Raw genomic sequence first — 15,469 nt, forward strand, 5'->3', positions numbered from 1 at the left:
TCAGCCAATGTGGGCATGTGAGAAAGCTTGCCAGTAGCTTCTCGTGGGTCGGTGGTTCTTTCCGGGGTTTTCCGGGTTCTTCCTCCACCATTAATACTGGCTGCCATGTATAGCCTATCGTGCTGAAAAATGGCGTTAAACCCCACAACAACAACAACAACATCATTAGTTGTGGAAAGAAATGATTCTTGTTTCATGCTGAATAATGAGAAAAACTTGTACATTGTTTTGTAAGAAACATACAATCCCATTTTTGTAAAAGTGTTTCTCTTTCTAACTAAGTGTTACTGGGTGTAAATTTTGTATATGAAACAGCCACGATTATTTTATACTTTATTATATTTTCATTGTCTCAACATATTCTATTATCAACTTCTCGAATCATATTATAGGCAGAAATATACCCATACAACTATGAAGGTTATATATCATTCAAATATCCAGGAAGAATTGTCGGTTCACTATTCTACATGTCCTTAAATTTTCTAATAAATTTCGGAGATTGACTGCTTGTCCTTTTCCTCAAAGCTGACGCCATCTTTGTTTCTTTGGAGTCTGAGGGTCTGAAAATTCATCACTGGCAGGTCGTTTCCGAGACAAAGACAGAAAAAAAAATATACTTCTATGCGCCACTGGGATGTTAGTGTTGGCATATATGCCCTTAGTGTTATTTCTGTTCAGTTGTTTCTGAATGATCCATTAAATAAAACATTCGAAGGTTTTAAATGTTTGCTGATTGACACAAAATAATCGACAATACAGCACAATCCAACACTCAAAACATGCTTCGCAAGAAGCATATAATCCCATTTTGTCTAACTGATTATAATTTAAAGTACAATCAAACAAAAGCTGATATTTTATCAGATACAAATCCTCTTGTCATACCAAATTTTTAAACATTCTGCCAAATGAGAAAATTGCCAATAAAACAATTCAAGTTGGTCCACTTGCATTCACAACCAGCTTCGTGATCCGCCATATGCTCCAGTTCTGACCAGTTGATTATAATTTGATGTCCAAACATACATACCAGTGCTGATATCTGATCAAAAAGCAGTTCATTCATGTCATAATTGTTACTTCTTCCTGTCATAAACTTCAAACGTAATCTCAAAACAATCCAACCTAATTCTGTTGCACCTAAGCCTGACTTCCGTGAACTGTTAGCTCTGCCCAGTTCATATATATCTTCAGGGCCCCAAGTGGCCAAGTGGTCTAAAGCACTCAACATTATGGATCACTGCCATTTCACCTATGTCTGTGTGGGTTCGAGTCTCAGATTCGGCAAACGTGGTTATGAGAAAAAGCTTGCCAGTAGCTTCTCGCGGGTCATAGGTTTTTTCTGGGGTTTTCCCAGGTTCTACCTCCACCAGTTATACTGGCCACCATGTATAGCCAAATCTTGTGCTGGAAAATGGCGTTAAACTCTACAACAACAACATCATATATATCTTCCATTGGTGCAATATTATTGGCCATCAAAGTCTAAACTGTTGTCGAGCAGATGTCAATCAGTGCCTCCTACAGTAAATTTGTTATGGAGAGCATACTCTTACTAAGAAACTAAACTGGATGCAAATCAAGAGTAATTAAGATTGATCCTGCAGCCAAAATCTACATGCATCAAAAATGGGTAATTTAAATTCTGATGCATCAAAACCCGAAGGTACACATCTGTTGAAATCCCTGTGAATGAAGGCAATGAAGCATGAACATATATCAATTCACAACATTACCTGTAAGAAGGCTTAATGATGGCCTGTATGTGTAAATTCAGTGAAGCTTGGTGTACAGATGCTAAGATTGCATTGGTAAAGAAAACTTACCTGCATGTATCCTGTCACTATAGAAATTATACATGTTAAAGAGTTTTCTAAAGCCCACTACAGACTTGCACACATGTATAATTTAAACCTAGAGCCAGAACTATTGCAAAGTCACATAGGTTATCCATGCAAACACTATTAAGTGACATCAAAGTGATAATTGCAATGGCAGAACTTTGTCACCATAGGAAGAAAGAAAAGTTAGAAATAGAGATCAGGGATCATCCTGCGCTTTGCCATGTCGCAAATTGCGATTTGTTTTCCTTACTGGTGACAAAATAAACCATTTGGCGATTTTTTTGGCAACAGTCTGTTTGGTTGTTTAATTTGTACATACAATGATGGATTTGGAGTGGAGAAATTCAAAGGGACAACAAAAGGAAGCCGCAAACTTGGCTACACAATGAACTGAAATCTATCTGTTACATAAACAAATCCTTTGTTCGTATTGACAAACCCATCTCTACAGTGAACTGTTACATCATAATCCACTTATGTTGACATATGGCCTGAGTACTGTATGCTGTGATAAACTCAATCATGCTACCGGTCTATACCTACAATTGACCGACCTCTGAAGACAAGAACAGAACAGCTACAATTAACTGAACGGCTAATCCTTCTGTTTTTATTTTTATTTTAAATATACCAATAAAATAGTTTTGCTGAAACTTCAGAGAAAACTGATTACCTCTGAAGTACCGATTGCTGTGTATAAATACAAAGCAAATGGAAAAAATCTCAATCACAATTAGATACTGTCAACAGTGCAACATTATCATGGGTAAATATATGTTAGATATTGCATGTTCATCACCTCATCCTAACAGTAAGTTAAAAAAAATTAACAGCATTTGGATTTAGTGCAAATTCATCAGACAACACAGTCACTGAACCTGATATTAAACCCGGCAGTCCAATATCATCTACATGTAGTGATGGTAGTAATACTTCAAGTGCAACACCACATCATGATGAACGGGTCTAAAGTTCCCGAAAATTTATAGACAGCTGGAAACTTGGGCATCCGTGGCTGAGATATGGTACAAATTTAAAGCAGATATTCTGTGATATATGTATCAAGGTACAAGTTGTCAATTCATTTACAACTGGCTGTCATATTTTTAAGAAGGAGTGTGTCACCAAACATGAATTCAGGTGGGGTAAGTAATATCTGCTAATTTTGCTCATTGATCTTTTCCTTTTGCCGTCAATCCCATGTCACAACCGTAGAGACTTAAACTACACAACAAGAAATAGCAAAACAAACAAGTTTTACATAATTAAAAATAATTTATTTCTCAAAATACAGGAGTGACAGAATGAAATTAAATTACAGCACGGTGAATGAATTCCTAGTTCCTAAAAGTCCTATCAATTCCAGTAGTTGCAAGAAATCCAAATACGTTCCAATGAACGAAAAATGCCCCTTCTGTGTTGAAGTTTCAAATGTACATCTAAAGAATTCAAATAGTCGTTGAATAAATTTAGTTAATACCGTAAAGTACAGTTATTCTAGCATGTCATGCAAAAAATTAATCTTTTCAAAAGCCAAGTTGGTAGAATGAATCAGAAAACAGGCAGATTGGGACCTACCAGCAAGAAGTTTTTTGTGGCATATTTAAAAGGGACAAAAACCCCGACCTGCACAATTTTATTGTAAATTGAAGGATATTTAGTAGTTTGTGTATAAAATCTATCCCGAATATTTTTTTTTTGCATCTATTGTATTTGCACAATATTTCATACAAAATATTGTCCTGTATTCCGAGATCAAACGGAAAGAACATGCCCCGAATTTGTTGGCTCCCTTCCATACAAACAGGAGGTGATGTCATTTGAGATGATTAACGTATAAGAGTTGTATTCAATTTGTGCAGCGAAGTGTCAAGTAAAAACAAGATGGTTCAATGCGCAGCTCTAAATTGTGTGAATAATAGCAGTTCTGGAACAATCCTCAATTATTTTACTTTAATTCTCATCTTTGAAAAGTAAGAAATTATCTACCAAATGAAATAACATTAAAGAAATGTTTACGCTTTTTCATTCAATGTTTCCAACATCAATTTATTATGCACGTTTGATTTTGTATATAACTGCATCAGATGAATATGCATTTTGTCTTCCACATTTACGTTCAAGACTGTTTTTCACTCATTGTATAATAAACGCCTCCTTCCCATTCTGCATTCATCTTGTTTGTGTAATGTCGATAATAGAAAAATAAATCACTTATAACTGAAAGTCTGTGTGTTCATATAAACTCGTTAGATTTCTTATAACTACACACACCAGAACACCACGATACAATTTTTTAAACAAATGTTACTGTTAACTTTCTTGACTGATAAATCTATTATACTAACATTATTTATTAATGTGGCAATTACTCTCAAGGGGCCCCGAGTGCCATCTCACCTCTGTCTGCGTGAGTTCGAGTCTCAGCCGTGGCTAACGTTGGTACATGAGAAAGCCTGCCAGTAGCTTCTCGTGGGTCGGTGGTTCTTCCCAGGGCTTTCCAGGGTTCTTCCTCCACCAATTATACTGGCCGCCATGTATAGCCTATCTTGTGCTGAAAAATGGCGTTAAACCCTACAACAACAACAACAATTACTCTCAAACCCGGACTGATTCGGCCCATATATCTGGCTGATTCTCCAAACTTCCAAGCTGATTCGGACCATGTGAAATGTTATTCTGTTTAGTCCAGAATTTAAATGCGACATTTAAAATTTTTTTAAAGATGATCTTCTCATTATGTCCCAAGTATGCTGAGCAGTTCAAATATGCATTTAAAGTAACAAAATCTCATTAGTACATGTGATCATGGTATTGTTATATATAATAAAATAATGTAATCATGTTTATTGTGCATTGGCAATTTAGTAGTGAAATATTTTTTAAACTTTAAATAGTTTGTTTTATTGAGAAATAATAAAATTACGAACACCGACAAAAAAGAAGAAATAAACTAAATGATGGGCGTAGTACATGTGAGCTTTCAGAAACCGTCCGAATTCTGTGCATTAGCCATGATGTTGAACTCAATAGCGACCGGATTTCCTGAGTAGGCATCAATAATACTTTTTATCGAGTTCAAGTATCATTCATCAATGGTTAGCAAATCTCAATGAAAAATCAGATTAAATTGTTCAGTTAGAGAGATGATATTATAACCCTTTGGATTACTGACGGCATGAATTCAGTCGATTTCGGGTTATAAAGGTAAATGCCATAAAGTCGTCTCAGGATGACTTTAGATATTAGGTTGGAGCCCTTTCATGTATAAGACTGCAGATGTCACATCATGCTTACACAAGCTCTATTTTTCCAATTAAAATGCATTTAATGATTTGAAGGGCAGAGCAAAAGGGATAGATACCACTTCTTTTTCGTTAAATACAGAAGCAGAGTTGATCAAATGGAAAAGTTGAAAAGTTGCAAATTTTATAGATTTAATAAGTTATTAAGTTGAAGAAAATCAACAATAAATAAAGCCTTAACAACCATGTGGTGACATCTCAGAATTAGTATATATGATCCTTGGGGCAACTTCTCCGACCACCATGGGGCAACTTCTAACACCTGGGATGAATTCTCCCAGGGCGAGTTCTCCATAATTCATTATCAACATTGCCAGTGTGTACACAGTGTCTCAAATGACGTCACACCCGCTATTTTTACAGAGGGAGGGAAGCGCGTTGTTCTATTCAAGACAAATCGGGAGAGATGATTGATTTTTCATAAATTTCTTATTAATGAATAAGAATAAAAGGTAAAAATTTTCAGAAAATGAACCTTATACATATAGCAAATTATATATCAAGTTTGTGTGAATTTCAGTTTTGCATGTTTGTCCCCTTTAAGCATCATTTTCACTAAATATTCTCTGATTTTTCCAATACAAGTGAAATTTTCAAAAAGGACACACTGTTTCTCCCTGTGAAGTGCTTTATTTGCCCCCCCCCCACGACGTATCCCCATTTCATATTCTATACAATAGCTTAAGGTTAGACTTAAGCCTCGTCGACATACTTCAAAGAAACCACCTGTTCTACAGTGAGTGAAAGCACTTTCAATTGATTGACAAATATACCATGCCCTTTTTTGTTATATCTAAAAATCCCTAAAATGGGTGTGAATTTATGCTAATATATATGGTACATTAATGCCAGGTGTTGACTTGTGTAAGTTTCATTGGTGGGAATGGGGATCCTATTTTGCTTGATGAGAAAAATTCTACAGCATTCAGTGATCATTCTTGGGATTTAGGAAGCAACTGACTACAAGCAAAGCATGTAAAGCGTGGCAAAAATAAATTTCAGAAACTCCTGGTTGACGGAGATGCACTTTGTGAAGCTAGCCATAAATAAAAAAGGGAGGCGGGAAGGGCATTTAATTCCTGAATGAATGAAATCGACGGTCACACTAAATGTCACTTATCTTACATTGCAAAGTATGATCGTAGGTTTTTATAATTAACGTCATATAACTAAAGCTCCTTACAAAACTATTATTTGGAAAATAATATACACAATATAGATTTGCTTAATATCCAATGTTTCTATTTAAAAAATGAGTGAGATACTGTAGATGTCAGGAAAGTAGATATATTACATTTGATAATGCATTTTTTTCAGGTGACAATAGTCATACCTATGCAGTAACGGTGATGCGGGATGCAAAGACCATAGAAGTAGCAAAGATCGCTGCTATTAGTAAAAGTAAAAATGCCATAATCAGTGCCATGAGGAACACATTCTTTGCAGCTTACTACAACCTGGCCAATACAACTGTTCCAAAGCTGCACCAGTTGTGTATCACACAGGTATTGAGAATATTATATTATAGCTTGTTAACTGTAATATTCTATGGATTTAAATGACAGTAACATGAAGAAAAACGTGTACAAACCTTAAAATATTTACTGTGATGTTACATCTATAGTACACTGTGACTGCTGCATTAATACCAACTTTTGCTCTATATATATATATATATATATATATATATATATATATATATATATATATATATATATATATATAACATAATCAGAACATGTATAATTATAAATGAAATATTTATGGCATAAAAAATTAAAGATTATTTCCATTTCAGGGTGCCATCCAACTCTCAGACCTTAAAGTAGATATGCACACATCATATGCATTCAGCAAGTGGGCAGCCCTAAAATCGCTACGGATCATCATGTAACATTCTATAACATTTTAATAGTGCAAAACAGTCATGTAATGATTTATTTTGTAATATTATAGCTGTATTGCTTGTTGTTAGTAAAGTAATAACTATCCCATCTTTTGCAATTTTCATTCCCTATTACAGTAATAGACTTTTCATTGCCTATTACATTAACAGACTTGGAAAAATATTCACTACTTGTTCTGACGATATTTTTTGATAATTGGCGACAAAATATTGAGGTTGGTGATTATTTTGGCGACAACTTTTTAAAAGCCAGGACCATCCCTGAGAGAGTATAGTTTACTTTTGATATGAAGACTCCTCCAACTTTTAAGTGTTGAACTTCCAAAACCTTGGTAGAGGATTTTGTGAGGTCCCACTTAATGAAAACGTGCTACCTGGCACAAGCAGAAGTGGCAACTAAGATATTCACAGGATTTGGTGCCAATCCCTGTATCAAGGGGAAATCACACTGGCTGACCACCACCTGGGTAGGCAGGTAACTTTTAGCTCTTATGCACATGTACTTAAACTGGACTAAACTTTGGTCAGCTGGAGACAGCTATCATCTTGCCGAGGCAACGCAGGGGATGAGGCTATTCATAGGGAAATCAAAACATGAACAAATTCAAATGTTTCAGAAACATCTCTGCAAGATACTCCATCTTCATTTAATTTGAAGGCCAGATATCTATGGTTTCAAAAGACTGAAAAATTAATTTGCATTTTATGCCATCATTGACAGCTACCGTAAGCATGTTTTTTTCCCTGCAAAAATGAAACTTTCATGTGGATTGTTGCAAATAAACATGTTCCAGTCACTTTGGAAAATGCAATAATCCATTAGATTCCATTGCTTTTATTTAAGTTTCTGACTTCCTCTGATCAAAGGTTCTTTGCTTTTAGTGAAGTATGTAGTCGGCTTTCTTTGACGAAGGGTGCATGTGTTATTGAAGTTACCACTAAAGGACAGAATTGGAATACCAAACAAATGTCAGTTTCTTATTGTGGTGGCAACATCAAATAACTGTAGAACAATGACTGAGACTGATTTTTTTAATCTGCTTAATATTTATACAGAACGATCGGTGCTTCAAAGATAATCAGCTTCAGCAAAACTATTTTTTAACAGTACATTTTAAAATGAATTTGGTGTTGTTTAGTCAATTGTAGCTATTACTGTTCCTGCCTTCACAGGTTGGCCAATTGTAGCTAGTCCCAGTAGCATGACTGATGGATAGACCAACAAGTAGATCTCCATTTTTTTGGGGTGTTGGATGGGGGGGTTGACATTTCTGATAGCAGAGTGATGCTGCCTTCCACGCATGTATAAGAATTTTTTTTTTAACAGTCGACAGACAATGAATACACAGGTATTCTGTTCTGATAGGCAGACCTGCCAACCCTGACGAGTCCGTCTCAGTAAGGCAGTTGATTTTTTTTCCATAAGATTGACCAGTTTTCAGTAAGATGTAACAAAATATCAATAAGTGCTATTGTAAAGCTGGAAAACGTAATTAAAAGTTCGATGTATCGACGATAAACATTATGTTGAACCGAAAAGTTTGTAAAGTACACGTACTTTATTTACCACTAGTACAGGTGCACAAACTCTAGTTCCAAGCCCTATGCAGCTCAATGGCTTGTTGCTATCTCTCAACTTTACATAATTCTTGGAAATTCTTTTCCATTTCACATGATGATGGTAATCATATTTCCCACCACGAGACATACTCAAATTGGCACATATGTCCAATAAGCGTAATTGTGTCCTTTCCAGCTTTTATTCACAAGAACCTAATTATTCCTTTTAATTCTTCTGTGTTGATTATTAACACTTTTCTAGAAGCTTATTTTCTCTTTTGTCTTAATGCATCGCTTTCTGGATGCCATTTTTAACAATTCTATAATCCTGTTTGCTTCGCATTTACAAATAGATGCAGTTTCAAGTGACTGGGGTGCTGCTGTAAAGTTATCCTGGTTCCCTGACTAACTTCACTATATCTAAGATGAAACCTGGATCGAAATAGAACATGGATGAACCAATTATCCAGATTTTTTGGCAATGATCATTTTTCCGTAGTTTTTGCTAGTATGCCATAAGTCCATATTTTAAGGATAATAAAAATGTGGGGGTCAAAAATGTACTGACAAATTTTCATACAACTCGTACTTTTTCAGCATGAAATAGGATATTGCAACTTGCAAAACATACTCTCTCTCTTTCTCTAAACATACAAATACACCAACATGCACAGTTAACAAACAAATGTACTGTCCATTCAAAGAATAATTTTATTAGTTCATTTTTCTTTTAAAGTCGTAAGTTTAACAGTCTCCTCAACAATATTACAGCCCAACACATTACATATAAGCCAATACAAAAAGCCAAATAAATTTTTTTAACCAAATGGGAGTTAATTTACTGCCTTTCATCAAATGTGTACATGTACTATCATAGGTTTCATTGTACTTTGTCCTAGAACACATTTATCCAAATATCAAGGAGGATACTGATTCATCTTCTTTATAATAAGTTACACTTGAACTTTAAGATCTTTCTTTAATTGCAGTAAAAGTTAAAAACCAACAAAATCTGCAATGACCCGCTGACTTTGTAATCCAAATAACGCATTTGTCTCTGCAAGTTTACTGATTTCTTTGTTGTGAAATAATGTCTTAGGTTATAATGTGTTCTCCAGATATCTTATGGCGAACGAGGGCCTATTTTTAAAAATTTTAAAATCCTGTCACGAGAGGATTATTCACTTTTGCAGTTTTTGCAATCACGCGATCATAAGTCACACCGGTAATCATAATGAATATTCCAGTCAAGGGAATAATTTTCTCCATTTTTCATTAAAGTTAGATCCACAGTTACTCTTTTGTGTTCTGCTTCTTTGACTTTCTTCGCTAATGCTTTTTAGTGCATGATGTTTTAATCTGGAGATCACTTTCTAGTGCAACAAGCCTTGATGTTAAATATCTAGAACAGCTTGCGGGAGTTCAATGGAAATCGCGAGAAGCTCGCGAGATATGTGGAAGCTACTCCATCATAACATTGCCTATGCTAGTCTGGTTCATTGTTTTATATGTTCCCTGCGTTGCACTTTGCTATACGAATACAGGAGCGCAAGGCAGGGAGCAAACAAAGCGGGGAACCAGTCAATGCCTATACGCGAATTATATACGATGCCATCCATCATCCAATGCATTGGGTATTAAATAAATCATGGTCATATTATGAAAATCCTTTGCGTCAAAAAAATGCATGGTAACAAAATGTGTGCGTCAATTTTCTCGAGCGTGCATCCCTGACGCACAAATGTGCGTAAAGGGAAACACTGGTTTATATCCATCCAGCATGTCTATCAAACTCATATTCAACATCATTTTCAGATTCAAAATCATGAGTATCTTCATTAACACTTTCCTAGCTCCAATAATTATATGATATAGTTCAATACTTCAAAAATCGTTGTCATTATCAGTATCATCAGCCATTATTTGCCAAACCAAAATGTCATGTGAAGATGAACTATAATGGGAATCAGCCATTTTGGTGTTCTTAGTAGCCTTTATTTTAAACAGGCATTTGTAAAACTTCCTTGATGCAAGGTTCACACTAAAACAATACTTATTCCTGGGCCCATCATGCATATCTAATTTAGCTTAACAACCATGCATGTCAAGCCAAAGAAGCCACAATGTGTAGATACTTACATGAAAAGCGACAAATATCACAACAAGCACTGATACATCAACTGGCAAAATGACTTGAGTTGTGATGATCACTTTACAGGTCAACACTTTAAATAATAACTGCACACTGTGCAGAGTAAATTTTTTAATGCGTGACTTTAAACTAATATGTGAGCATTCACATGAATCACTGCTCTCAATTCATACAAATTTTGTGAAATTCCTGCATTCTAGTGCCCTAGAAGCATCTCTGTAAATAGTATGGTATTTATTTGTATTACTGCATTCAATTATTTATTCTAAGTGAGTCTTGTAAACTGTATGGACCAGTAGAAACAACAAGTAAAAAAACAACACATTCATAGTACCACTTAATGCAGAGCATATTGTATTTTCTCAATACATATATGATAAGAAATATACATAGAGCCAATCAGTAGAAATATATGTGGTGGCTAGGAAATATGGCTGATGTATGTTATGCCTAAAGATTTCAAAATTTTTGAAAAAGTTATCTGGGGACCTGTCTTTCCTAATGATCAGTTACCCGGTAACCAATCAATCAAAGGGAAATTATATTAAATATGAACCTGTACTGGTTTGTTTTAAGTTCATACATGTCAAACTCCCCTCCCCAAGATATAAGCATGATTAAGAATCTATATATTACAATCCATAATTACAGAAAAACTGTACGAAAAATGTCAATTTATTTTTTATGCTTATCTGAACCTGCAGCTAGTTAAAATTCTTGTTAAAAATGGGCTAATTCCATGTGAATTATTGCCAGATATAATCTTTGATCTGAACTTGGAAACATGTTGGGTATTTTGTTTGTTTTTACATCAACTAAATGGGTACCCTTTAGCTAATTTTATTACCTGGATAATGATGAACGACGGGTACCCAGGTACCTGTTGACACCTTTAGTTACACCATGGACAGGGGTGGGATATTTAATATTTAAAATGTGGCATTTTGATGACATATGTTCAAATTCACTGAGCAAATGCAATGAAAGTGTGGAATGCCATAAAACTAACTATGACTGCAATAAAATCTGTGACAAAGTTCCACTGGTTCAGTGGATGTCCACTGGGTGTGGGCAAAATTTAAACATAATGGGCATCCACTATTCATAATGGACACTGAATTACTTACCCCTATGTTCATGTCCACTGGACTGATGGACAATCTGTAATCCATGATGCATGTACTGTAATGTGATAAACAAACTTACGATTTGAGAGGTTAGTTGAGAAACTTAATTCGTCTATAGATCATCCATCAAACAATCAACATAAACTTTTAATATGGTCAAGTTTATATAATTACATATGGCATATCCATTATACATGTATAGAAATATTTCACTGCTTACTAAAAATGATGAGTAGGTTATACATGAAACTTACCTTTCTTCACATTAATATCAGTTTGGTGAATTTCTAAATTCTTCTTGACATCATCAGCTTGCTGCTTTATATCACCAACTTCCAGCTTCACATCATCAACCTGCTGCTTCACATTGCCATCTTGCTGTTTTACATTGCTAACTAGCAGCTTCAAATCACCAACTTGCTCAGTTACATCAACAACTTGCTGCTTTGCACTACCAACTTGTTGCATTACATTGCCAACCTGCATCTTTACATCACCAACTTGCTGCTTCACATCACCAACTTGCTCCTTTACAACACCAACTTCCTGCTTTACACTGCCAACTTGCCACTTTATATCGTCAACTTGCTGCTTTACATCACCAACTTGATGTTTTACATTGCCAACTTGCTGTTTTACACCAGCTTCATCTTGGAATATTCCTAAATGCTGCTTTACATCACCAACTTGCTGCTTTACATCACCAAATTGCTGCTTTACATCACCACCTTGCTGATTTACATTGCTAACTTGCAGATTTACATCACCAACTTGCTCAGTTACATCATCAACTTGCTGCTTTATATCACCAACTTGCTGCATTATGATACAAACTTGCTGCTTGACATCACCAACTTGCTGATTTACATTGCTAACTTGCAGCTTTACAACACCAACTTGCTCCTTTGCAACAACTTGCAGCTTTACATCACCAACTTGCTGCTTTACACTACCAACTTGATGCATTACATTGCCAACCTGCATCTTTACATCACCAACTTGCTGTTTTACATCACCAAATTGCTGCTTTACAACTTGCTGCTTTACACCACTAACTTGCTGCTTTACATTGCTAACTACTTGCTCAGTTACATCACCATGCTGCTTTACATCACCAACTTGCTGCATTATGCCACAAACTTGCTGCTTTACATCACCACCTTGCTGATTTACATTGCTAACTTGCAGATTTACATCACCAACTTGCTCAGTTACATCATCAACTTGCTGCTTTACATCACCAACTTGCTGCTTTACAACACCAACGTGCTTTTTTCCAACACCAACTTGCTCCTTTACAACACCAACTTGCTGCTTTACACTGCCAACTTGCCACTTTATATCATCAACTTGCTGCTTTACATCACCAACTTGATGCTTTACATTGCCAACTTGCTGTTTTACACCAACTTCATTTTGGAATATTCCTACATGCTGCTTTACTTCACCAACTTGCTGTTTCACATCACCATCTTGCTGTTTTACATTGGTAACTTGCTGCTTTACATCACCAACTTGCTGCTTAGCATCACTAGCTTGCAAATTTACATTGCCCAATTGATCTGAGGAAAAAGTATTATTTACAATCATTTTTAAAGAATTGAATAAACTGATTCTTTAATTTTAAGGCAACACAATTTCAGAAGAGTTATTTTAGAAAGCCACTTCTTTTATGCATACATGTAGGAAACAAAAACAAATCCGTCATGTATGACAATCAAGTATGCCCATCTAATTGGCTCAAGTTTTATGATTAAAGAGTCTAGGCAGACTAAAGGAAAGACTGACAGAAGGATATGAATCATACTCGATTTATCTCTCAGTCTATTCATGCAAACTTGCTTTTGAGTAAATCCATGTATGCATATACATACATCTATTTGCTCTTTGCTTGAGGTGAGCTTTCATTCCTGTAGCTTGGTCTTTCAGTTCTCACCTCTCAATGTTTAGAGTTAAAAGTATCCTTTCCATATTTTATCAACCTTCTTTTTCACTCAGTTCATTTCCCTAAAATATTTTCTACAAGTCTTATGAATAATTTAGTGTAACTCTGAATAAATTCAACTTGCTTACAAATAGAACAATATTTTCCACACACAATTTTCTAACCCATCAAATTAACAACTGTAAACAAGTATTGGTAAATACTGTTTTACCTTCTATTCCCCTTTTAACTCATTAACCCCTGAGCCAAACAGCTAGGCATTCCCCTACAGAATACTTGCAGAGAGATCACCTACAGCAGAGTTTGCCTTAGCAGTGCCTGTATCCCTGCGACACCCTGACAGTGCTTGGCTTGCAGATTTTTACAGAGGGTGCTACTAGCAATAAATTAGTAATTTTTTTATTTATGTTCCTTTAATTAAGCTAAAATTTGGCACAAATATCCATGATGTACATCACAGAACTGTCAGTTCACTTTTCCACTGACCTTAAATTATCAAACAAATTTCGGAGATTGACTTTTCTCCTCAGAGCTGAGACTATCTTTCTATTTCTTTGTATTCTCAGGGTCAGAAAAATCATCCCTGGTAGGTCATTTCCGAGACAGAGACAGAAAAGAAAATATACTTCTTTGCATCATTGTGATGTTAAAGTTCTGACGTAAACACGGAGTGTTATGACCATTCAATTTTTTTCTGAATCATCCATTAATTAAAACTTTTGACGTTTTAACCGTTTTGCAGATTCAAGCATTTAAATAATTGCCAATAAAACGCAATCCCATGCTGAAAACTGGCTTAGCAAGAAGTAATATATTCCCATTTTGTCCAACTGATTATAATTTAAAGTACAATCAAACAAATGCTGATATTTTATCAGAAATGAATCCAGTGAAGTCATAAATGATTCTGAACTTTTAAACATCCCACTAAATGAAGCAAATTGCCAATAAAACAATTCAAATTGGTTCCTTCCGTTGATTATTGGCTTTGAGAGCCGCCATAATGATATGCTCCAGTTCTGACCAGCTGATTATAATTTGATGTCCAAACATACCAATGCTGATATCTGATTCAAAGAAGTCCATTCATGTCATAATTGTTTCCTCTTACTCTATCATTAACTTCAAATATAATCTCAAAACAATCCACCCTAATTCAGTTTCATCTAAGCCTGACCTCAGTGAACAGTTAACTCCACCCAGTTCATATATATCTTCCATTGGTGCAATATTATTGGCTGTCAAGGTCTAAATTTTTGTTGAGCAGATGTCAATCAGTGCCTCCTACAGTAAATTTGTTATGGACAGCATACTCTTAGTAAGATACTAAGCTAGAAGCGAATCAAGGGTAATTAAGATTGATGTTCCAGCCCAAATCAATGTGCATCAAAAAAAGGCACAAGTCGAAATTTCCATGCATTAAAAATGGGTTATTTTTTAATTCCACATGTCAAAACCTGAGGGTATACATCTGTTGAAAACCCTGGGCAAAAGCCTTCATTTCCAAAGTACTCATTTGTGTGGGATGTGCAGCCTGTGTTTAACTATTTTCTCTCTTTACAAGGCAATGGCCAATTGTCATTGCAGGAACTTACTATGAAGTTAGCCATGCTACTTGCTTTGTTAA

The 15,469-nt window shown here is 35.4% G+C and overlaps 1 protein-coding gene across 1 annotated transcript in view; it reads right to left on the reverse strand.

Annotated features, from left to right (window-relative positions):
• Nucleotides 1-15,469, reverse strand: part of LOC149791385 (uncharacterized) — a 190,794-nt gene that overhangs the window by 89,530 nt on the left and 85,795 nt on the right. Inside the window, exon 6 of the mRNA XM_089971345.1 lies at nt 12,152-13,459. Within this exon, the coding sequence (XP_089827471.1) occupies nt 12,152-13,459 (1,308 nt within the window). The remainder of the gene's footprint in view (nt 1-12,151; nt 13,460-15,469) is intronic.

The sequence above is a fragment of the Sinohyriopsis cumingii genome, chromosome 9 (genome assembly GCF_028554795.1).
Source record: "Sinohyriopsis cumingii isolate HCF-2022 chromosome 9, ASM2855479v2, whole genome shotgun sequence".
Classification (NCBI taxonomy): Eukaryota; Metazoa; Mollusca; class Bivalvia; order Unionida; family Unionidae; genus Sinohyriopsis; species Sinohyriopsis cumingii.